Here is a 26616-nt window from a genome sequence, read left to right on the forward strand (position 1 = left end):
CCTTGAAACCTCTTGTCCTTGAACTTGCATACTTCTGTCCTGCCAATATTCATGGTCCTACAGAGTTCTCACCTGCAGGAGCTCCTACCGCATCTCATCACCTGAGGTGTGGAAGCTTGGAGTACTGTTCAGACAGACATGTGCTGCAGGAAACAAATTTGAAAGGAGTGGGAGTTACAGTCAATTCAGATTCTTCTACTGTTCCCTTCCTGTGTTAATTACTTGTTCAGTACTATGTCATTTCCTCTTGCTATCAAGCAGTTCTCCTCTAAAATCCTAGTTATATAAGTAAAAATATAATTGTAGTTTTGTGGACATTCTAGGAGAAAATAATATGTAATACACAGCCAGTCTGGAAACTGAGTTTATGTGGTAGTTGTAAAGCATCTACATTGGGTTCCTGCAAATTATTTTGCTGATTAGCCTAGAAGCCATTATACCTGCTGGAGTAATTTCATTGTCTATGTATTAATTTTAGAACTAAGATGATGTTACCACAACAGCTTCTTAAAGTTAGTTTTCAAAACTGCTTTTCATGGTGCTCCATTTTTATCTGGAGTGGATTCTAACCTAATATGTTACTCAGTTTTGATGGCAGCTCGGTTTTCAGTATGTGCTTTAGGATATGTCTAATGTGTGTTTTCCAATATTACTTCCATTTCCCCATACTATTATCTGCTAATGAGAAAATCTGAAAGCTTTCCTACCCTGGATTAAGTAACGATTACATCAGACCACTTTCCTTGTTCCTCTAGAACAAGGCAGCTTTTACTGACTGGAGTGCCATGCCTACAGGTTTCTACAAAACGCTGGTACTTGTTTTAGGAAGCTGGCTGCTTAACTGCTGGATACAACATTGCTCAGATCAAAACTGTTCAGCAGTTTACCCAGATTTCCCTAGAGTGCAGCAGAGGGGAAGCCAGTTGCAGAGTTAGGAAACCTGAATTGTATTAACCCTCCCAAAAAATACTTCAGCAAATAGCTTCTTTCCATTTTAATAATGCCACCTTCAACATGTTTGAAGTTAGGACTAAATTGCTTTGAAACCAACTCCATGCCTGAGTAGTTCATTGAACAAATATTTTGCTTGGTGCTGGACCCTCAAGTGTGTGTCCTCAGCATCTCTTCGATGTTGGCTGAAACACTGGCACTGATTCTTATTTCAGGAAGTCTTCTTGGTGAGGAGGACTTGTGCTTCGCTCCTGCAACATCTTTGCTAGGCTGTCTTCCATATGTATGGTAGAATAGCTGAAATGTAGCCAGCAGTATTCAGCATGCAGGACTGACCTTTTCAGCTCCAGCGTTATCTGTAATTCTAAATTATGACAGGGCTGCCAAGGAGCTCATTCCCTACGAGCCTCCTTCAGCAAACCAGAAGCTGCAGCCCTGGGCCACCTCTGTCCATTCAGGTGTGACGCAAAGAGCCTGTGGGGCCTGAGCCACTTCTTCCCACCGAAGCTCCTGCGTGAGCTCGGGGTGGTTTGGAGAGCAGGTGCTGTTTATTAGGCATTTATATCTATGCAAGGAGATGACTCTCAATACTTGGGTCGTGGGACACAGCAGGGCTCTGGGAACTCTAAGGAGGCTTCTGTGCGGGCCAAGCAGCGTGTGAGAGTGGCTGGTCCTATCTCGTTCCCTCAGGCTCGCCGTAACAGCGAGCACTTTGGCCGCCGCCGCCGGGCAGGTGGCTCTTCGGGGCAGAGGCCATCACCTGTCGCGGGCTCGTGTGCGTGCAGCAAGCCCCGCTCCGCACGCCCCGCAGACATTCCCCCGCCTGCCCGCGGGCCGCCGCCTTTGAAGTGCAGCCCCCGCCCGAGGGGACGGGCATTGTGGCTCGGGGAGCGCCGGCCGGAGCAGGGCCGACGAGGGGGCACCGGGCGGCGGGGGGAGGGCGGACGGAGGCGTCGCCCGGGCCGGCCCGGAGCCGGGTCTCTCTGTTTCCCCGTAAATAAAGCGCCGGGCCGTGGGCGGCCGTATAAATGCGGCTGCGGCGGGGCCGGCTCGCCCTGCCCCAGGCCGGGGAGCGGGCGCGGGCAGAGCCGTCGGAGCCGCGGTTCAGGACGCGGACAGCGCTGCGGGGCCGCGGGCGCGGCGGCGGGGCCGGCAGGGGGGGCCGCGCACGCCGCCCGCCGGCTCAGGCGGGGCCATGGCCGCGGGCGGGCGGGCGGCAGAGCCGCTGCCCGAGCTCAGCCACTACGTGGTGGCGCGGCCCATCTACAGCGAGCCCGGCTTCCAGGAGGAGAACGAGCGGCGGCCGCCGCTGCCGCCCACGCTCCGCGAGCGGGCGCAGGCGGCCTGCAGGTGGGTCCGAGCGGCGGGAGGGAGCCGGGGGGCGCCGTCCCGGGGCCACAAACTCCACCCGCCGAGGGATGAAGAGTCCCGCACGCCGGGCTGCGGGCAGACGCGTCCCGGCTCCCCTGCGTACCGCAGCTGCCCGCGGGCTGCTTCCTCAGAGAGCCCTCTTTTGACACCACTTCGTGCCCCGTCCCTGTCTGGAAGGCAGGACTGTGACAGCCACTGCTCCTTAAATTTAAATGTGCATCAGCTCAGCTCTCTGTCACTCTGGGGTTCTTGGGGCGCTCCGGTTGCAGCTCCGTGGGGTGCGTTCATCACTTGTTTTCTCGCAGATGTTCAAGGAAAAGGGCCTTTCAGATTGCCAAGTCCTTTCTGCCCATCCTGGAGTGGCTGCCCAACTACCGGGTGAAAGAGTGGCTGATCAGCGACATCATCTCGGGGCTCAGCACCGGCCTCGTTGCCACCCTGCAAGGTAAAGCCGGGCACGCCGGCGCTCCGCTCCCCGGGACGTCCCCATAAGGGAGCCGGCCGAACACGGGGACGTTATGCAGGTGGAATTACAAATCTGAAGCTTGTTATTTAATACTAGATATTAGGTATTATTTTGCAATAAATAATTTATGGTTTTAATTTATTCCTTTTTCTTTCCTTGGCTAGAAGATTTAAATTTCCTGTGATGTGCTATAAAGATGTATTTAACTTTTCTTCCAGGCACTTTACTCAAAGAGTATTTATTTTGATATTTAAAATTTTAATTACACTGTGATAAATCAGATAGGTCGTGTGGTCTTATTTCTCTTTCTTGGTTGTTTAAGCCTATAGTTCTTCTGCAACTGCCTACAAAAATCTAGTTATTCACCTAAAATAATCAACCTTGATATCTACTCCTTTTTGAAATTCATCTCATAAGGTTGTTCAGGTCTCTGCAGAAGACAACCCTCAAAGAGGTGGTGATGTGTTCACATTTTTTAAAAAATTTAACTTGATGAATATTTAGAGTACATGGCTTGCCATATTAAGCTTTCCTTACTTCCTTATTCTTCTTATTAGTAAAGCTTTCTGCAGATGAACAAATAGGAAAATGGCAGAAATTTGTTCCAATAAGCTACTTTAGGAAGACTCAGAGGGCAGAACCATCCTGCCTGAGGCAATATCCATCTAAGACAAGACTAACTATAACCCTGACACATCCACCACACTCATTTCTTTAATCTCACCATTAATTTCTTTAATCTTACACAGTTTTCACAATTTTTTTAGGACTGCAGCAGGCAAAACTAGCTGTGACAACCCCACACTTTCCCTCAATGGAAATTAAGTGTTTGCAGAAGGGGACAAAGATTTACATTGGGAACAAAGAAAGCAGTTTACGCATTCCCGATTAGACACAAGTATTCCCTCCTGTCTGTTCCCTTGGAGCATGCTAGGAAGGCAGAGACTGTCAGAAAAAAAAGCATTACAAACTTCTACCCCAGGCAGGGGGTGACCTGAGAAATAAAGGAAGTGATTCTTTCCCAAAGAAGAATGTCAGAGCTGGAAGATCTTTGCTGAAGGTAGTGGCACAGTTACAGGATCCCTGTGCCTTTTTAAAATGAACTGGGCTGGATGGACCTTTCATATTACTTATAATTGCTATTGTGCTTATACTATAACCTCCCTATTTTTTTATTTTTTTTTTCAGTGGCCTGATTTTGTCTTAATTAGAATCCATTTGTAAAACAAAATTTTTAAATATACTGTCTGGTCTCCCACCTGTACATTAAAAAAAACAAGTAGAAAAAAAGGGGAAAACCCAAATTAATGCAAATCTACACCTAGCTATAATTTAAAAAAAAAAAATCTGAAATTTTAGAGCATGCATTACAGGAAAAATTGGCCAAAATATTTGCAAAAAATAGAGGCTTCTGGGATCTTGAGGCCCCTGAAGTCCCTAATTCCCAGCAACTACGTGTATTGCTCGCAGTCCTCCCATCACCCACAGTAGTACGACCAGGACTTCAGTTGTTTGAACTCTTGATGGGTTTTGGAGAATCTTTGAAGGAGAATACTATACTCTGGCCAACAGGGATATGATTTTAAAGGCAATTTTTTTTTATTGCTTGCTGGATTTGACATCTTGCTCAGGTATGCAAAGGAAGAAGAACCGAGACTCTCAAATTTATGTGACTTACTATTGGTAGATTAGTTTTTAAGCTGCTACTGGGAAAAGAAGTGAGCCTATTTTGACAAGAGCTGAAGATACTCTGAAGCATGTTTGTCATGCAATAATTCAGAGTCTTGCCCTTGAAATTTCTGTCTGTAACTAGAACCTTCACATATCCTCCTTTTCTCTCTAGAGGCAAGCTCTCTTGCAACAATGTTCTTACTTAAGTTTCCTATCTCAGCCTGTGTATGGGGCTACCTATGCAAATACAGGAACATCTTTCAGTACTTCCTCTGGTATTCAGCTACCAGCATGGTATATAGAGTCATTTACAGCCCTCAATACTCACTCACTCACTCACTCACTCACTCACTCACTCACTCACGTGTGCCTGCAACTGACATATCGACAAAACATATTCTAAAGTGCATCTGGACCAAAGCAGTAAATCTTTCTGAAAGTCTGTTCTAGACAAGATAGTAGATTGCTGAGAGATTTTAAATGTGATATTTTGATGATCTATCATTTCAGGTTTGGCATATGCTTTGCTGGTTGCAGTCCCTGTTGGATATGGTCTCTATTCTGCTTTTTTCCCCATCCTGACATACTTTTTCCTGGGAACATCAAGGCACATCTCAGTTGGTAACTGCATGTGTTCAAGTTACAGTGAATTATCTATTACAAAGTGCTAATCCTTACTGCAGACATTTATGTTTCATACAATATAACTATTTTCTGAGACAAATTTGCTGTGGTGAATATTAATATTGATGGATCTTGGGAAATTAAAGCTTATTTCTGCTTTATACAGGCAATTGTGCATAATAGCTAGCTTCAGGTATGCCCCTAGTTTTTGCCTGAATTTGTGCTGAAGTTTAAATCTACACTCTATGCAAGAAATGACAACATCAAGGCCTCAGTAGGCAGTATGAATGACAAACATTTCATCTACCAGCTAAAGCTCAAGATGGCTAAAACAGAGCTCTTTTAGTCTTCTCTACAAGCCTTACTTGCTGCATCCTTTTTTCATTACTGTGGACAGTATCTTCTTCTTGCCTGTCATGGAGACCCAGAACTTGTGTATCCACTCCAGCCTCACTCTAGGTCCTCACACCAAGGCTATGGGTAATCCTTGTTGATTCTTTCTGAATACTTTCTTTAGAATATGAGGTTTGTTTCCTGTCAGTTCTTGCATTTAAAATTCTTTTACAGTGTGATCACTGAAGTTCCTTCTTCTTCATTCTAACCAAATGTAGTCTTTCCTTATTCATATCTACCAAGAAATACATTGTTTTCCCCTCCCAGAGCTTTGGCATGATACTACACTTACTCATCAACTTTTTTCTCTGCTGCATCAAAAATCTCTATGTTTGCTTAACTTTGTTAGCCTCTTCCTGCCCTACCAAGAAGCTCACATTTGCTATTCAGATCTGATTTATTATGTCTACTTATGGTGGCATTCCTACTTTCTAGATTATCAAACACTCCTTTTTTTTATGCTTTTCCCAATGTTCTTATTCATGAAGTGTTCTCTAAGGTACCTGTAAAATTAACTAAACCTTCTTTGGGACATTTCGTGACATTTTCCTTTTCTGCATAATTTTAGTAAATAACTGCAACAAATATGATTACTTTTAGATTGTTTTGCTGACACGATGATCACTTTCTCTGTACCTTGCCCAAAGAATAGTTTCAGTCATCTTTAGCCAATGTAATAGCACAATACTACCAAAAGATGTGGTCCTACCCACTGGATCATGTTTCTGCCACAACCTCAATATGGTGTTGAGATCCCTGATCATGTGGCAAGCTGGACCAGCTGAAAACTAACCATGACTAAAAAACAGCCAACCAAAAAAACCACAAGCAAATAAAGAAACCCCAAAACTTAAAGATATAAACATTGCTTTCGCTGGGATTGGTGATCTACATTGTCTGGTTGTGATGCTGATACAGGGGAGGTGGTTGGAGCATGTTGAACATGTTGCCCCTTTGTCTTTGGTACAGCCCTAAATTGGCTCAAGCAAAGCATGGAACCACACTTGTATCTGTATGTACAATGTAAGTTATTTAAAGAAGGAGCAGTATTTAAGGAAGGTGCAGTATTTTTGTCTTATGTATGCAGTGCCTGCAGCTCTTGGTCTCCTAATAGCACCAATGTATCCCAGTTACAATTTTACATGGTTTTTCTGACCTGGAGTTTCTTGTCTAGTCTGATAAATGCATTTTTTCAATGTGTGTTAAACTTTAGTGTGTTCTGTTTGTCATTACAGGTCCATTCCCAGTAGTCAGTTTGATGGTGGGATCTGTTGTATTGAGCATGGCCCCTGATGAGAATTTTCTCATAGAAGGCAGTAATGCTACAGGGACTAATGGCACTGGGGCACTGATAGACACTGAATCCAGAGATGCACAGAGAGTGCTGATTGCTAGTACTCTCACATTCCTGGTTGGAATTTTACAGGTAAAATAGCTGACTTGAAGACACAAGGTTGACCCTGCTTTAATGTTAATGGCAGGAAAATACCTACTACAGCAGTCAGACATTTTCCTGTAGTAAAACATGAAAATGAAGGAAAGTTATCACAAACCTTTAAAAGCTTCTTATCCTCTGTAGAGTCTCTGACAGCATAACTGGGAGCACAGAGAACAGAACAGCCCTTCAATTACAGATCAGAAGACCTGCATGAAACTGAGTACTAATGGTGCATATCCTGGAGCTTCCTTTCACACATTTCTTCAGGTCCCTTTATTTCCTTGGATGGATGATACTAAGCTACACTAGGCTGAAATGGGGGAAATATGGACCTAAGACTGCATCAACAAAGAGAAAAAACAAAGCATAAGAAATCTCCAAATAAAAGTGTACATTTTTGATATTTAATAAGCTGATATTCTTCATGGTCTTTCCAGGTTATATTTGGAGTTCTCCAGATTGGTTTCATTGTGAGGTACCTTGCAGATCCACTAGTTGGCGGATTCACAACTGCAGCTGCTTTTCAAGTGCTTGTGTCACAACTGAAAATAGTTCTGAATGTTTCAACTAAAAATTATAATGGTGTCCTTTCCATAATATATGTAAGTATGCCCTTCTAATTTGCTTTAGTTTTATGACAGATATTTTTATATAATTGCATATATCTGCTTCCATTTCACACGGGGATGGTTCATTTATATGGTGGTAAGTACAGGGCATTCCTTTAGTTCTCACTTTCATGAAGATCTGCAGCTGTTCATTTATAGCTGTGGAGCTCTAAGCAGCTGCCTTTGGGGTTTCCCAGACAGAAAGTCTAATTGCCATCTTGAAGTCATTTACAGACAGCACTTTTTCACATAAAGTTTAAATGTGATTATCCAGCAAAACAGTTTTTCACTTCTGGAGATTACAGTTTGTCTCATCCCTTTCTTTCTCACTTATTATGAAGGACATTTGATCATTTATTGACCCTGTCAGGTCATCTCCCAAAGCTGGCAGTCCCAAGGCTCTTTACACTTAAACCAGCAGGTCATTCTGGTAAAGGGCATCATTCTCCATTTCACACTGTAGCCATGCATGTGAATACCTAAAGGATGCAGATTCCCACCCTTTGACCAGGTACCTAATGGTTAGCAAATGTGAGGCTTACTGTTGCTGTCACAGCTCCATTTGTTGATTTTATTAAAAAAATGGAGAAATTTATACATTTTATAGCTAAAATGGAGAAATGCTTTGGCTGTGTTATCCAAATACTGTATTCCTAGAGGTCTTGTGTCACAGAATAGTATCCTTTTCTAGGAAAATTATTCAGAGTTGTGTCACTGACTTCAGCATGAAAGTATCCAGGTTCACAGTATTTTAGATTTTCCATAGCACTTCATATTAGAATAGCAGATTTCTAAAAGAGGCTGTTCTAGGGGAAAAACAATTATTTGGAGGTTTTACATGCAAGTTCTGGCAACCAGACTAGCAAAAATACAATAGACATCTAGATTAACAATAGTAGGATGAATATCACTATATTATAAGGTAAAAATTAAAAAACAAATCTGGAGGACTATTTGTGGGGGTAAAAAGTTATTATCTTATGGGCCTTTTCAGAACTAATAAAAACTCTTCCCCTCAGAATAAGGAAAGTTAGGTGAGACAAAGTACTGTATAAGAGATCTTACAGCTGATCTGGCAGAATGATGAACTTGTTAATCCAGCATTTTTTTCCATCTCTTTGTTTATTGAATGTATTGTATTTAGTATAATACACTTTTTAAAAGGACTAAATAGTTCTCCCAGCTCCAGCAAGCCTGAGTGGGATGCTGACTTTTTAGGTTAAAGTTCAAAGCTTCTGTGGTGTCACAGGTGAGCCAGGTCAATGTGTTTGCAGATGCACGTAGAGCAAAGAAATTGTTATTTCTGGTCTGCTCAACCAGTGATTTTCTGTGTCTGCTTCAGCAAGTTTTGGACTTGATTCAATAGTGTTGTTTAACAGACTGCAACAGCAAGCATCCAACATTAGCAGAATCCACAACCAAAGTTAGGAAGTTACTGTTTCCCTGTGAAGTGAAGCAGTGTAAGAGGTGGTCAGCCATTCTTATGGGATTTGTGATAAACAGTAGAATGGGCAAGAAATGGCTTCAGTCAACCAAGGGACGTCATCTGATTCAGTGTTTCAGGAAGGCTTCTTTAGCTTAGAAAACATAGCTGATTAAGCACTTAGATGTTGTATTTTCAAACTAAAGTCTGTTCAGAAGGGTAGGAGTAGTGCTGCTGCTACAAACCTCCTCTTATGTTTAAACCAAAAACTCATTACTGGGGGAGATGACCAGGATACAAGAAGTGTGGCTCTAGCCTCTTTTCTACCAGTTCTGCTACAGCTACTTCACTATGCACGGGATTACATTTTCTTGGAGACAGGAGGCAAGTGAGAACTACCCTGATGCTTAGGAGGAGGACAGAGGTGTGTTTGTGACTTTTCTGTAATCATCCCTTCATGTTTTCTCTGTACAATAACTTGTAATAAACAATAGGATCAAGCAAGGGCACAGGAAGGGTAGAGAAGGGAGCTGCCTATTGCAGCCCAATTGTGAGTGCTCCAGTCTGGGGCTGAACTCTGTTGGGAGGGTTAATTTACTGTAGAGTGAGGTAGTGGCTGCTTTTCTGAAGTGCAGGAGTCTCCACAGCCAGGCAGGACCTGTGTGCTCACACTCATTCTCTGTTAGTCAGCAGTGGACATAGGAACCATGTGAGGCACGGACCACGTGTACTGGGCATGCAGTGAAACAGAACTTTGCTCATGAGTCTGCCAACTCTCTTTATAAAAATGAGGATCTCCCTTGCTATTTGTCAAAGTGAAGAAACTATAGATCTTCCTTTCCTTGCTCTGATACAGGTAGAGGTAAAACACAAGTAGAGAGTTAGCTCTTTTTATTTAGTAATAATTGACTAAAAACTGGGAAGCAGAAGCCCCCTATGTGGACAATTCTTGCAATTATGCTTTTTTCATTAAAATATTAAATATATTTAAAATATATTTTAAATTATTAAATATATATTATATAGTATATTAAATCCATTTACTGATTCTGCAGCACCTTGGCAATACATTTTCCTCAGGCTTCTCCAGGCTTGAATGAAGAATTTACTTGGCCTCTTCAAAAACCCTATGTGTCTGGATTGTCTCATGAGTATTTGCACATCCTTCAAGTGTTCGTGGGTTTGTTTTGTGTTGTCATATTTATTTTTCAGACTCTTGTTGAAACATTTGAAAAAATTGGTACCACCAACATTGCAGATCTTATTGCTGGACTCCTCACCATTTTTGTCTGCATGGTAGTTAAAGAAATAAATGATCGGTTCAAACACAAGATACCTATACCTATACCCATAGAAGTTATTGTGGTAAGCAAAGGGGCATAACAAAAGCTGAAAACAGATAAAGTGGATGGGTCTAGCTACAAGAAGGCAGGGATTCTTTTTAAGTCTTAAAACTGTTGTTTTATTTTATTACAGACAATAGTGGCCACTGGCATTTCATATGCTGCCGACTTGGAAAGAAAATACAATGCAGGCATTGTCAAGAGCATTCCAAGAGGGTGAGTGTCTTTGTTTTGGGGGGAAAAGGTACTATTTTAATCAGCTAAAAATGACTGTAGTAAGGGAAAATGCATAAAAGAAACATTGAGAGCTGTAACCTGAGTTTAGAACTCAGATATGGAGATTTTCTGAGTTTTACTTCTATCAATTATGCCACCTAAATATGTTGCCTAGCTTTCCTTCTTCTGTAAAACAGGCTTAGGAATGTCTATCTAATTGATGAAGTCCATCTGAAAACTAATTGCTTCCTGCTCATGAAGTGACTATAGACTATGTAAAATGGTTGTAAAAAAATAAGGATTTTTAATAAAGAAATTCTGCCTAGATTTAATTTCTGTAATCCTGAGTTATCCCACTGCAGTTCTTATTCATGCTGCTACTGTTATCCAAATCAACTTTGTCACTTCCATACGCATAGGAGCAAGGATGTTGAGGATTACACTGGTAGAGACTTCCACTTGAAAGATTCAGAGCACTTCACAGTAGTAACCTTCACATTCCATTTGGTATTCAGGGCTTAATTAATTAAAATTTGTGGAAACACAGTAGGGGATAAAATGCTTCTGAGATCTTACTGAAGAAGCATGTTAACAATAGTATGACGTGTCATTAACATATTTATGTAATTCATCATACTATTCAATGCATTCTTTATTCGATGCTTCAAAAAATGTAGTTTTTCACTTTGCTATCATAAGGCCAAATCTCAGTCATGCTGAGAACAATGGGACCTTTGTTGCTGACTAATAGCATCAGGATTTGGGCTGGGGTGAGCTAGATAAGCGTGTACTGTATGTCAATGGGCTGTTTCCACCTTTTTATTAACTTGAAACATTACACTTCATATTATAAGCAACCTGTGTGCCTCTGCCTCAAACTCCTTGACAGTTCTGGTAAGAACAGAATTCAATCAAAGTTGGTAACACTAATATATTTTCTAAATGCTAGATTTTTGCCTCCTGAGCCTCCAAATGTCAGCCTGTTTTCCCAGATGATTGCAGCCTCCTTTTCCATTGCTATTGTTGCTTATGCTATTGCTGTATCTGTGGGGAAGGTATATGCAACCAAGTATGACTATGCTATTGATGGAAACCAGGTATGTATAACCAAATAGTTTATAAACATAGTGAATGTAAAACATGTTGACCTATGTAGCCAAATGAAAACAACACCATTCACACACATTTTTCAGACAGGCACTGAAGTCTGATAGGTGAAAGTCTTTCAGCTCTTAAAAAAAAAGCTTAAATGGACACACAGGGATGAGCCAGATCCTTTTTCAGTATAGCTTTTTCATACTCTTTCATTCCTTCTGTATTGGTTTAGTGACTGCAGTAGCTCTAAAAGGGCTGAGCACTGTAAAGGGGAATTTTCTGTTGATGTCAAGTTTACATGGCCTGGCAACCTACTTTCCATTTCCACTTGTAATGCATATTTTGAGGTACATTGAGTGGGCAGATGAAAGCAATACCAAGCTAAGAAGTTGCTTTGGACAGCTTTATTTAGGCTTAGTCTTCATGCAGGATTTGAATCAGCTGAACTTTACAGTTAATAAATTATTGTTCTTCTCAGCATGACACCAGTTACATCAATATAACTATACTTGTAACCTGATAGATCAGTCCTGCATCTTCACAAAAGAAGTTAATGTGTACCAGCATATGAGCGTGCTGGAGTAGCTGTGTGCACTAAATGGCCGAACTGCTTTAAGCATTGGTTTCTAGGGGCACAGAGCTAGAATGTGACATGAGTTGTGCATCACAAGCTCTTACAGGATTCCTGCATTTGTTCAATGTCTTCACTGGGGGTTATGTTGCTTGGCCATGGTGTGGAATTAAAATGTCAGAAAGCTTCCTTCTCCTGCATCTGTGCTAATTTTTAATTTTATCCTTTGAGCATATTAGAAAATGCCCTCAGTGCAACAAATACATGAGTACTTTGTTTAATGAGTCCTTTATTTTAGTACTAATAGATTACATAAAGTTTGAGTTTAGAAACACTGTTTTGCAGTATATGAGAAAATTATGATTCTGTTTGTCAGTTTACAATCCTCAAAGGTCATATCTGGTAACACTTGGTCTTAAAGTTGAACAAAATGCACCAACTTTCACTTTAATGAATTTCAGAGAATAATACATAAGCCTAGAAGTTCTGTTTATGTTGTTCTGTTGTTGAATATGTTGTTCTGCCAGCAGTGGTGTGCTTCAAATATACTGATTAAATATTGGACTAGAAGAATTAGTTTATAAAAGCAAAGTGCCTTCCTTTCCTATGTTACGAATTTTACATGTAGAAAATACTAAATGCAGCCCAGGATGATGGGTAAATCATCATTTGATCTGGAGAAGCTAAAGTAACACCATAAAAGCAGGTAGTAAAATAATTTTGAAGGACGAGTTGATACTATTATCTACCAATGTCTATATTGTCCTCATAGATCCGGATTATTAACACCTAAGAACACTAGGAACTATACCTCCAATATTTTCTCACAGATCACAGTGGTTACATGTGAATAGGCAGGAAATTGTTTAGGTCTGTTCCTGTTCTTGTAGCTGGAGCTAAATGAAAATTTAGAGGAAGTTTATTTTTGTAGAAAAGAAGGGAGACAGTCAAAATCAAATCTTAAATTATATTTTAAAAAGCTTGCAGTGAGTAAAAAGCTCTTGTGCCTGTGTCAGCTGAGTGAAAACAATGTTTCTGTCAATTATATGGGGTTGATTGCAGACAGCTCCCAAATTCTTTATTTCCCAGCAGAGGGATGGCCCATATCCCAGGATATAAAGCTCCCAGGGTCCTTGTCACTTGAGCAGAAAAAACAGCATCAGTAGGTGCCGGCATCTGTGACCTGAGGGCAAATCTATGAGAATGCTGCCTGAGACTCAGCATGAGCTCATTGGGATGCTAAGAGTGAAAAACTTCTGACTCAGCAAACTAGAAGTTTTCAGTGAAACTGTGTTTTATTGCAAAGTTCCTTAATTGTTCTGCTAATAATACAATGCTTTGCATTAGTTAAAGACTTGTCTAAACTCAGACTATTGTACTGATCGAAATAATTTGTTTAGCTGATGATACCTGGGAGTTAAATTTATTCTAGTACTCATTTCTTGATGCAATTATTCCAGTGTAATTGTTATAAATGTTAAGTTTGGTAACATTGATGGAAGTACGCTTTAAACACCTTTGTACTCAGATGAGTATGTCCACTTCAGGGGGAGTATACCAGCTTCTTTGTGTTGGTTTCCAAACAGAGGTAGCTGCACTGGCACAAGAGGAATTTGTGTAAACATTTAACAGCTATTACTAACTAATACTCCTCTTAATATTATTGTGCTACCTACTTTATCAGCTACTGCAGAAGCTATTGTCTTTCTCTATTGAAAAACTGTCTTCAGGCATATTTATTTACAGCATTATCCAATTCTCTTTCAGGAATTTATTGCCTTTGGGTTCAGCAACATTTTTTCAGGTGCCTTTTCTTGTTTTGTTGCAACTACTGCTCTTTCACGGACTGCAGTCCAAGAAAGTACTGGTGGAAAGACTCAGGTAATGACCTCTTCTTACTAGTACTGTGCACAAATATATTTTATTTTGTGTAGTGCAGATTTCACCATGAGATGAAAACAGTCCTAAGACGATTGCATTACTGGCTCATGGAAAGCCATGGGTGTCTTAGCAGCTCAGCTCTAGTAGTGAATCATTTTTGTAGCTCTGCCAGAAGAGGGCAATCAAGTTTTACATAGCATGTACCTTAGGGGTCAGAAATCTTTTAACTCTAGTTCCCCAGAATTTAATTTCCAATTAGAGGACTGAGTTTGTCACAGTAGGATGTGGGAGGAAATCTCTCCCAGCTGGCCATATCTTTAAGCTCCCGTGTGCTGGCCTGAGAAGCTCTGCCATTTGCTGCTCATCATCAGCCATGGGACATCTTTGTCATGTTGAGTAAATGGCTTTGTTTTACCAAACTACAGTTGTGTGGCCCTTAACAGTGAAAAACTACAGGTTATGCAGCAGCTCCTTTTCCACCTTACACACAGGCTGCTCCATTCATCTGTCTCTGTAACATAACCCCTCAAGAGCCAGTACCTTGTGTTTGTTTAGATTTCCTGCTTAAGTGAATTCCCTCTGTGTTAGCTGAAGCACATAATGGTTGCCCGCATATGCCTAAACACAATGACACTTTGGCAGGTCTCCCTGTTCCAAAAGAAATGTAATGTGCAACTGTTGTGTACCTTTTTCTTTGTAATCCTAGAAAGAGATGATAGACTCGTAGCAAGTTCATTTCCTATAAACACTTTCCTTTGCAGGTTGCTGGTATAATCTCAGCTGGGATCGTTTTGATTTCTATTGTTGCCCTGGGGAAACTGCTGGAGCCCTTACAAAAGGTACTGTACTCTTCCTCTGCAGCACAGCCACATCAGATCCAAATGCTCAACTATGATGGGCAAGATTAATATCCCTCTTTAAACTGATGGTGACCGATTCCAGACAGGGCTGTGGTTTATAGTGTCATACTGAGCACTATCTTCCTATACATCTTTGCTTCTGAATACCACTTTTTCATTATTTTTCTCCACAGTCTGTGTTGGCAGCTGTAGTCATAGCTAACTTGAAAGGGATGTTCATGCAAGTGTTTGATGTTCCCCGTCTATGGAGACAGAATAAAGTGGATGCTGTAAGTAACCTAATTGTTTTTTCTCCTGAAATGTTTTTGTCCAGTTTTGGGGTTTTTTACCTTTAAATGCCATCCAAATTTCTCTTAACTACCACATAAACAGGATTTTGGGGAGTTAACATCAGGAAACTTTTATATGCATCCTCAAAATGCCAATGCCATAAGGTTAGTGAAAAATTCCCCATTTTTAGGTCAGTATTCTGCTAATCTTCTTTGTTCCCTAAACCCTGCAGTAAGAGTGCCAGTCAGGGTATTTGTGTGCAGTGATAACTCCTTCATATCCCTTTCCATCATTTACAGCAATCTTGTGTTGATATGGCTTGAAAAGCAGAATAAAGATGGCATGTTTCCACCTTTACCATGCTGATGTTATCTTTTGCACAATTTAAATGAGTCAGAAAAGATGACCTTTCCTTAATTCATGTACATATATTTATGTTGTTACCACATGGACATCCCATTTGCCTGAATAATTTCAGCTAGTCCTGAGAAAATATGTTCTCTTGTTGTAGCAAGACTAATCCAAGCTAGAATTTGGATTCATTTGGCATGCTAAGGGATGTGTGAATAGACTTTTCTTATGAACCAGTATAATCTTATCTTAGGGTACTTGCTCACATCTCCCATTGTATATTCTTTGGAACAAACCTTCACTGTGGCTCTTGGGGCAGGAAAATATTGCATGGATGACATTTTTTCCATGCAGTCCTTACTGTGCCTAGATTTTACAGTGTCATTGGGGAGTACCTGTTTTAGACAGAGCTCAAATATTTTTGTTGATCATTTACTGATTTACAGACAAAAGATCCCACTGAATTCAGTGAGAAGTGCAGGCACTCAGCTTTTTTAAAAATTGCATCTACTCCATGGGCAGTGATGTAAGAAAGAGCTGAGGAGTACACTTCAACTGTTCTGCATGAATATTCAGTGGAGATCTTAGAGAAGTGCCATCAACCCGTTAATATTAAATACATCTCATTGCAACAATTCTTTCTGATTCTTAGATGTCACTGAGGAATCCCCTTCCTTCCCTATATGTCTGCATGGGGGGCATCTTACAGTATTTTACATCTTAGTGAAATAAAACTTTCCAATTTTTAAGAAATGTTAACAAAGATTGCCCTCATCAGAAATAAGTAAATGCAATGTTTAATTTCACCAAAGGAATCAGATCCTTAAAAAATACTGTTATGTTGAAAGCCTCCTTATTTCCTAAAAAGTTAACTATACCTAATAAGATAATGATGGATGAAAGCATCTTGGAGGAAGAAGACTTTTGTGTGTAAGTCAGCTGATTGCTAATGTGCTAAAATCAGTTCCAGAGTTAAAATGTGCTTCTCATATTATCTGGTCTAGTGTTTATTTAGCATGATTAGGAGTCATATGTTAAAATTAAAACACTTTGTTTGTTATTTCTTCTCCAGATGATCTGGGTTTTTACATGTATAGCATCCATCATTCTGGGACTTGATTTGGGATTACTTGCTGGCCTTTTGTTTGGATTGCTGACAGTTGTGCTGAGAGTTCAGTTGTAAGTAATACAGTATCAGAAATAATTCTTATATAATGAAAAAGGAAGATAATATGTTGAAACACAAGATGATTTTTATATCTGCTTGGGTTTACAAAAACTTTGAAATTAAAAAAATCTCTTTCTTTTAGAAAAAGACACTCTTTGTGTGCTATCATTTACTTACAGTGATAAAAGAGAAGATGCATTATTTTATCAGTATTTCATATCATGTTGGCCACTCTGGTGGTACTTAGCCATATGTTTTATATGCATCCACACAGCTGAGTTCTGAAAAGGGACAGGAACATTCTAGATCAAATATAAACAGATGTATGGCTTTTGTAATTAGTTGATCATGATAGTAACCCTCAGCAGGTAATATTACTACAGTATGTTGCACATGCCAATAGCCTTTTCACTTACTGCCTGTACAAGACTGATTGTATGGCTGTAAAAGAAGAGCAAGAGAAAGCATGAGAATAAGAAAAAAAATTTGTGCTTCTGGCTGATTTGTTGCTGCTTAAAGAATACATGGAGTGGAATGGTGAGAAAAGGTGGATTTGAAGAAACTTATTTGGTCTTCTTGTTATTATCCATTGATCTTATATCTGAAAATACAATATAACTTCTTTTCTTCAGCTTGCAGTCCAGAGAATATGGTAAGTAGCATTACCAAAGGATAGTTGCACTGTCAGCAAATGTCTAAAAATAAAGCCTTGTAAAAGTTGTTACACGATAATAGATTATAAAAAATTAAATCTGAAGAGCCTCAAAAAAACATTCCCAAATTAAACTCAGATAATGTTACCAAAATATAAGGGGGACATGAGGCCCTACAAATTTGAAAACAATTTGCTTCAACTGTTAAATATATATCTGAAGACTGCAAAACATTTTGATTTTGTTGTTGACTGAAATAAAAATTAAAAAGGTTGGAAAAAAAAATTTACATAATCTGAAAAGAATGTAAATGTACTTCAGTTGATTTGAAATGGAAAAAAGACTTTTTTTTTCAGTGTAAAAAAATTGATTTTTTAAATTTCAAGCAAACCAATTGCCTTTTAAAATATTTTTCTGGTTTGGGAAACCAATTGTTCACTCAGCTCTTAAATCAAAATGGTGCATTAAGTAGGCTGAGACCAAAGTACCTTGTTTTTATAAAGGCCCTTTCACTACAGTGACACAAAGTAGCTGCAAGACTTTTGCAAGTCTGTTAGTCTGGCATTAGAAGACAAATTACAGGAGTCAAAGACGCTTTGTATGGAGCAATCCCTTAAATTCTGTGAGTGCCCAAGAATGACATTTACCTTCACTGTATTTTTATTTCTGTTAGTCCTTCATGGGGAGGCTTTGGAAACATTCCTGGCACAGACATCTACAAGAAAGTCAAGGACTACAAAAATGTAAGTCATTGCTGAGTTGTTTTCCTTCAGTCTACATGTCAGTGTAAGAAAAGGTCGTGCCTTGCATACTGTACACAACTTGAATTTGGAAGTGGGGTCCTCAAAAATAACAAATTTCAGCATCATCTTCTTCCAGATGGTTGGTCCATCTTGCATGCTGGGGCTGTAAGCTTCTAAAAATGGAATCCCCTCAATCAACAACAAATCCATGCAATTTTTTTAAAATTAGATATGTAGTTGAACTGTTGAAACATTTAAACTGCTTCTTATTAGTCAAAATATGGCTGTTGCTGTTGAACCTTATATTATTTGGCAACAGGTTATAGAACCAGAAGGTGTGAAGATTCTCAAGTTTTCAAGTCCAATTTTTTATGCTAACATTGATGGACTGAAAAGCAGCCTCAAATCCACAGTAAGTGATAAATTATGCATTTGGAAGCTTCTTAACTATCTGTGAGATTTCTTTAGAATTATACTTGAATTAAATTAATTTTGGTCCATTCTCTGTAGGTGGGATTTGATGCAGTCAAGGTATATAATAAGAGACTCAAAGCACTGAGGAAAATACAAAAGCTAATCAAGAAGGGAAAATTAAAAGCTACAAAGGTAGGCCTTTTTAAAATTATTTATTTCTATTTTTTCTCAAAGGAATACTGTTGAAGCTTTTTTAGTTAAGGCTTAATTATGAATTACTCTGTACTCATCTTTAAAATAGAGATGAAAATGTGACTTGGTACATGGTAGTACAGTTTATAAGTAGCATACAGAATTTATAATACAACTTACAGTTTTAATCACCTAGACCCTAACTTAGAGTTTCTAACTACCTGGACCCTCTCAGACCAAGTCAGGCCAGATGTTAATTAAGCATCGTTTAGTGTATCAATATAACAATCATAATCTAGACTTAAAAATTACACGAAAGAAGATGAGGCACCAGTACTCAGAGAAAACAAAAGACAGTGAAGGCATCCCTGGCCCTTGGGGGTTTCTCACTGTCAGCAGCAATTTTGGTCCAAATTTCCCACACAGGACTTGCCATACAGAGTGTTCTGTGCACTGTTACACTTCCCTTTTCTCTGATGGGGTCATCGGCTACACCTGGTTGCCCATGTGCCTGGGACCTTCAAGGCCAGCAAGGAAAGGACAGATCAGCCTGGAACCCTGTTTTGGTGCCCTGGAACCTTGAGGCTAATAGGTAGAGGAAGAAGAAATTGGTTTGATTTGTCTAGTTGGTTCACAGGACCTTCAGGGCCTGAAAATTAAGGACAAGGGAAGAAATACACAATCTGCTCAGCCATAGAGAATGGATTGCCTTATAAAATGGCATTAGTTATGCTAACCACAGTACCAGATTGGCAGCAGGAGATACTGGTCACAAGTGTGTCTGTCTTGTCAATTCCTTCAACAGAAGGCACTACAGGGTGGTATTTTCTGTAACTCCCAAACTTTCTCCATGATTGAATTCTATATTCCATATATCTCATCTGCACATTAGAATGGCATCATCAGTGAGCCTGGTATTAATAATGAAGCTTTTGAGACTGATGAGGAACCTGAAGACAACCAGGATCTTCAAGTTCCCACCAAAGAAGTGGAGATCCAGGTGGACTGGAATTCAGAACTCCCAGTCAAAGTAAACATCCCCAAGGTGCCCATCCACAGTCTCATTCTTGATTTTGGAGCAGTAACCTTCTTGGATATTGTAGCTGTGAGGTCAATAAAAACGGTAAGGGCATTTTTTTCTGATGTTCTGTGAAAATAAAACTAGTCAGTAGTATGTAAATCAAGAGCTGTTATCTGAAGTTAATGTCTGAGTTTTAAAAGGTATGGTGTTGAAAAATACCATCAAAATGTAAATATGAAAAATACTAGCAAAATGTAGAATATTGGCATGTATTTCAAGCGGGGAAAAATGCATTCAAAGAACAATATGAAGGTTGCATATTCAAGTACTCAAAAAATTTAACTGCAAAATGTTGTCCACTTATATGCATATATTATGAAATATTTTAGTTATATATTTTCTTTCCACATGCCTCCTGCTTTAATCTGGGCACAGGATGATGCTCACTCAACACAGAGGTAGTAAAAATTTCATCTTACCATCCCAATTCAGTCTTTAGCCACAAGATTTATTTATTCATTCCTTCATTTATTCATTAATTTTAATTATGAAGGAAGAATGATTCATTTCTTTAAAGTATTTTCTGTGGCTGCTATCAAGTTCTTCATCAACACTCCTAATTAATCTTCAAACTCACAGTACATAATAAGGAGATAATATTCTTTCCTAGAAAGAAGGAAATGAGATGTAAAGATTAAGGCCAAGTATTTCCATTATTTTTTTGGTGCCCAGTTACAAGTGTGTAGGACCAGATTGTTCAATATTCACTATTTTCTGATATTTTGTATGTTCAGATTGATGCTTTCACTAACTTAATTTTGCAGCTGGGACTACTTAGCCTATCAATAAAACCAGATCTTTACCATGACTCAAGTTTATCAGTTAACAGAAATAGAATTAATAATCACCTCTGAAAACACTAATCTAAGAGACTTGGCTGCCACCAGGGAGCCAGGGGTAGGTTCTAGTCTCCTGCCTTTTAACTAAGTGAAATACAGGAGTAGTGTGTGCCTTGCATCAGCCTCCTGCCGAGTTATGTGGGAATACGGGGTTTGTTGACATGACTCTCTCTGTGTGTAGCTTTTTCATGCAACAACAGACCCATCTGGTGCACTGCATGAGGGAAAAATCTGTGTAAGAAAACCTGCATGTGCCAGTGAATGAGTGTATCATATCACACATACATGGGGGAAATAAAGCTTGTGCAGACCCATGTGATCTCACTTGGAGAGATGATTATTCGAATTTTGAGAACAGAATGACTACCTTAATTAGCAGCAATGCTTGTGTATGTAAAATGGATAGTTCCACTTACCTAGTTGAAGATAGGTCACTTCAGCAGCCAGGTACTTAACTACTGGATCTTTAAGTATAGCAGTACCTTAATTATGATGAATAAAGAAATTGTACTATGTAGAATGAAGACAGTCAGAAAAAAATGAAGTGTGTGTGCCTATACATTACACAGATGTACAGACATGTATTTTCTCCTTACAGACTTTATTTATTGATGTCCTTGTTGCAAACTTTTTTTTTGTTTAGATAATTAAAGAGTTTGAGAGAATTGATGTGAGAGTATACTTCGCTTCATATCAAGGTAAATATCCAAATATTTCTACTTTCTCTTATGCAAAGAATAAAATGAAGGTGAGAAGGGATCTCTAGATGTGTCTGTGGTAGCATCTGCACTAATAAATATGTGAACTGTAACACTGATAAGCATTGTTGGCTCCAGTGGGACGCAAAAAAATCATGGGGTGTAAAGGAAATATGGAAAGTAAAAATCAAGACTAAACTATAATTGATGGATTAATTCGGCTGAACATTTGATTTTTGACAGTTGCAACCATGTATTTTAACATTTATTTCTTAGATTACTTCATATTGTATAAAACTACTATGACTTTCTTTTATTCAGACAATCTTATATCTCAGCTGGAACGGGGTGCCTTTTTTGATGACACTGTCAGAAAAGACATATTTTTCTTGACTGTCCATGATGCTGTGCTCTACATAAGAAATCAAATGACATACAGTGACAACCAGGACCCTATATTTGAGAAGGTAAGCATATCCAGCTGTACCTTTCCCTTCCTCCATCATCTAGCACTCATTCTTGAAGTTTCCATGGCACATTTGAAAAGTAGACCTAGAACTGCAGTACAAAAAAAGTGGGAGTGTAGTAAACTGGGAAGCTTCTGTAGTACATGAGTATTTTTCTAGATGAAAGGAAGGGTCTATCAACTCCAGGAGCTTGCTAGTGAAAAGAACATGAGGAACAGCACACGTGGAAAACACTCCATCCTAAGACACATATTTTAATTTCTGACTACTGGTATCTTAAGAACCTCATCAGCTGGACTTTGCACTTGGAACATTATATTTAATTGTTATAGATGCAGTTTTCTTCAATGTGTCTGTAATACTTCTTTTGGAACCTGTGATACTATCTTGTGGAGATGGGTTCTCTAATTTTAGATTATATGACAAATATTTCCAGCTTGCTTTAAGCCTGCTGGACTTCTGAATTGTTAGCTGCAATGAATAATCATTCCCTGCTCCCTTTCCCAACACTCCATAGACTTCTGATCAAAGCTATAATCTCCCTCTACTTGGCATGGATGTGTATGGAAGCTGTTCCACACTAGTGTTCATTCCTGCTGCCCTTCTCTGTGCATTTCCTCATTGTATTCTGTGTTTTTTTCAGATAACCAGAAGACTGTAGTATTTAAAGATTTGCTGCACTCTGCAGCATTTAAAGCATTTAAAGGGCCTTTATTAGGAAAATGGTCATATAATGTCCTCCTTTCTTTTCACCACAATTCTTTTCCTAGCAATCATTATTACAGTATAATTAATAAGTAGAATTAAAATTAATATTACTGATAATTAACTAGGATAGGATCCTTATTATAACTTTTTCATACTAATTTTTATAGTAGAGATTAACATTTTTATAATGCTATACAGCTTATAGCTGTATATGCTATACAGTTTAAAGATAGATTTTGTTATTTTTACAAAGTCGTAGCTAGTCGTGTGAGCAGAGACAGGCCCAAAGGCTCTGCAGTTTGTAAGTTCCTCTCAGCTGAACTAAATCATCATCTTTGTCAAGGAACAGTAAACAACAGACTCTTCTAAAGTTGTGAAAGTTATTTTAAGGTACTTCAGAGTTAACAAAAACTCAATTTCAATGATATGGACAACCTGTAATTCATCATGTTTCTTAATTTCTTTCTACCAAGATTTCACTCATGCAGGAGTCTAAAGAACCCATAGAGTTCTCAGAAGCCAGCCAGCCTGATGATGAACTTGATGTTCAGGAAGAGGTATGCAATTCAGAAATAAATGTGTCTATCCCTCTGCCTGTAGCCTTGAGTCATACTATGAGAGTATGGCCCTCGACAGGTACCTTCTCCATAAATAAATACCCTCTCTGGATACTGATGTCAGTGCTAAGTGGAGGAAGTCACATTTTTCTTAAGATGATAGTGGATTATATCAGCTTAAGTATCTCTTCATCTCTCCTGCTTTACAACTATTTTTGCCTTACACAGGCTTATAAATAGATCTTAATACAAGCTGGGTGCCTAAAAGAAGACTTTGTAAGATTTGAGGCACCAGAGTCCAAAATGATGATCAACCTTCCCCTTTCATTCCTCCTTTTAACACAGCAGACAGCTTCTCGCACAATCAGCACAGTTTACAGAAGTTGCTTTCTTTGTACTTTCACTGAGTTTTTAGTTTACACAAACATGATATTTTTCCCAAATGGTGTATACTGAGAACTAACCATGCCCTGTTTCTCTCCACCTTTCCAAACCCATTTCTCTAGGCTATGCGCCGTCTTGCTTCCTGAAGGACTGCTGGCACTGTCCTGCCTGTGAGCGCACAGCAGAATTCATGCACCAGTACTATCTATACCAGCATTTTCTGCTATGAAACCAATCTTTGCACTTGAAGAAAACCCTGATTGTTTGTCTGAATGATACACATCTCTATAACTCTCCAAATTTTAGCTAACATTATCCCAGAAATATTCTGGACCTTGATTCTGCAAGTACTTTCTGCTATGATATATATTAATAAAAAAGAAAATCAGAAGACTATTGTGAAAGATGTACTCAGTTTTGGGACTAGTCAGGCAGAAGTTGCACTATACTTTTATCAATGTGTACAGGATGAAAAGCTGCTATGTTGTCTCCCCAGGAGAGTGGAAGAGACCAAAATCTTTGGATGGCAAGCCTTTTGTTCAATATTTTTACAAAGCCTAGTGAAAGGGCAGGAGTTCTAGCTGGCCAAGGCTTTGAATTTTACAACATGAGTGTGAGAATATGTGCTGTCAAGCCTTGAAAAATGTATCATGATCATTTTTTTCAAGCAATTCCTTAAATTGCTGCAGGTAGTTGGGTCACTGCAAGAGGCGACAGGTGAAACTGTCACATGAACAGGAAACAGCACTGAACTATAGGAAGTTTCAAATAGGAAGTTTCTAAAGACCTTTGGATATGGGTTCCTTAGTTCTGTATTAATCCCACTGTAGCAAGCCTTGCACTACTATTAATGATTGTCCCTTAAATGAAGGACAGACAGATTATTTTGGCTAGATTACATAATCTTCATAAAGAGACAGATCATTACATAAATTAAGGAAAACCTTAGTTCCTGGGTACTTAATGGAATCTGTAAAACAGGCTGATACTGAGTGCAAGCAAGAAAGTCAGAATGTGACCTAGTATTGAGGTTTGGGGTTTTTTAATGGAATATAGCTGTATTTTTTGTTTAATGAATAGTTATATTTTTATAGAGATTTTTTCTTTTAATACTCTACATCAAACTGCTGCTGTTCTTTTACTTATGAAAGTTCATAATGCATAAGTGCAATAATTTACAAAAGATAAAGATTTGAGCAGCAAACTTTAATCCTTAACTAATGTTCTTAATTTTCATGAAGAAGGAATGTATTTTGATGGAAAACAGACTGCTACCTTAAATTTTTTAGCATTACATTATTTTTTAAAATGGGAAAAACCCCTGCATTGTGAGGAAACAGATAAAAACTAAAGCATAAGAAATGTCCAGGTATAAAATGTCTTTAAGTTTAACAATGTGGAAAATTAGCTTCAGTGTATTTAATTTTCCATATTTGATTACATCATAGAAATTTTCCCACATCACAATGCACAGAGGAGATTTCTGCTGCAGGTAACAGTGGGAAAAAAAATGTTAAAGCACTAAATAAATTATTCTGGCTTCAGGACCTGAGTGAACTCTGCCAATGTCAGTGAAAAAAAAATAAAGATCTATAAACTTCATCCAGTTGGACAGTATCTTGCACAGTAGGTAACAGCACCAAACTGGCATCTGTATTTTCTAGTTAAGGCACAGACTTCAGCTCTCACAACAGTGAAGTTTCTCAGTACAGACACTTGAACTTAGGTGATGTTGGTGCTCCAGTCCAAGCCAGCAAAATTCTGTATTCACAATGGACGTGGGCCATTTGTCCACAGGATGGGCATCTCCACCCTCTGAGAATGAGGCAAGTGTTCAAGAGGCAAATCAGACTTCTGCACCTCTTCAGATGGAACCATTAACTTCTATTGACACTAATGCTTCATCCCAGCCTGTGATTTGACAACTCACACTTTTAACTCTACCTGTCCTCCTCCTGTCCCCTTGCCAGCCTCTCACCAGAGGCTTGCACTTCAGCCCACCTTACTGGCCTGAAGACCCCATCAGGCCACAGCCTGTTAACGTCCTGTTAACCTGACTACTGGAGCAGTTGCCAGTGCACAAGGCCAGTGACATGTTTTTTAGAAGCTGTATTGCTTTTCTAAAACAGATGTACATTTTAAGAAAAAAGTAAAATATTCTACCTGCTAAGTGAGCTTTTAGCTAATTGTTACACAGGAGACATCTTTCTACAGAGAAGATGGTGAAAAACGGTAGCAGTGAATTTTTTTTTCTCAAGAAAACATCTGCACTGTGAAGTGTGAGTACAGATTCTTACTTGACAGAGATGTCATTACATTATTTTTTAACTTTCTCTAGTTCTTGTCTGTAGAGGTATTTAAAAAGCAATTAAATACTCTTCCAGTCTTCCAATTCCTTTCCAAATATGACATCTGATCTGGGATTAATTTTGATAAAATATGATAAAATGCACTTATTTTTGGCCTGTGTATTTGTTCTAGGCATGGTTGTTAATTTAACAAGCACAAAATATTAAACTTTTTCTGAAAAACAGCATTTCTCTCAAAGCCTACAGAGGCATAGAAAAAGAGGTAATATGCAGAATGCATTCAAATGTCTAAGTGGTTATGTGCTTAATTTTCTATGTATCCATCAAAGATAAGGATACCAAAATAATGTATTTTGCAATTAAGCTAAAATTCTCTAGTTTTGTACTAATTAAAATATCTTTAAGTAGTGTAACTAGACGTGCTTATCTTTCTCCAGTAGGATGAAGTGGTATTTTTGTATGCATTTTGAGTATTACTGTTCTGTCTTTGCATGTCTGATATTAAATTTGGAAATGTATTTTAAGTTTTTTTACTTTTAAAAATCTGCATTTGAAAAGTAATTGTACCCATTAACTAGAAAATAAAGTAGTGCATACTGAAAACGTGCTCCTTGCATCTTTGTATTTGGGGTTTCTTATTTAGTTTGGGGGTTTTTAAGTCTTCTCTGAGTGAATTCCTATTATGGGGACATAAAGCACATTTTGAAGGGATCAATTTCACCATTCCTTTGGGTCTGTTTTGAGGATCAACAAAGACAAAAGGGAAAACCTGTTTCCTCTGCCTTGTGTGGGTAAGACGAGAAATGTTAGACTTTAATGGCAGCTTTTAAATGTTAAGGCTATAAAGATAATGAGAGACATTGTCTGTAGG

At 38.9% G+C, this 26616-nt stretch overlaps 1 protein-coding gene across 1 annotated transcript; it reads left to right on the top strand.

Moving 5' to 3' along the window:
* The first annotated feature begins 2113 nt into the window (after nt 1-2113).
* On the top strand, nt 2114-26348 carry SLC26A4 (solute carrier family 26 member 4). The gene is made up of 20 exons (XM_015629167.1): nt 2114-2301; nt 2628-2767; nt 4970-5080; nt 6712-6902; nt 7352-7516; nt 10158-10310; nt 10422-10504; nt 11454-11601; nt 13938-14051; nt 14813-14890; nt 15085-15180; nt 16605-16711; nt 18027-18096; nt 18416-18508; nt 18607-18702; nt 19595-19825; nt 21266-21320; nt 21642-21787; nt 22969-23052; nt 23559-26348. Exons 1-20 carry the CDS (start codon nt 2147-2149, stop codon nt 23580-23582), a joined length of 2340 nt encoding a protein of 779 aa, XP_015484653.1. The 5' UTR covers nt 2114-2146; the 3' UTR covers nt 23583-26348.
* The last annotated feature ends 268 nt before the right edge of the window (nt 26349-26616 follow it).

Source organism: Parus major, chromosome 1A (assembly GCF_001522545.3).
Source record: "Parus major isolate Abel chromosome 1A, Parus_major1.1, whole genome shotgun sequence".
NCBI lineage: Eukaryota > Metazoa > Chordata > Aves > Passeriformes > Paridae > Parus > Parus major.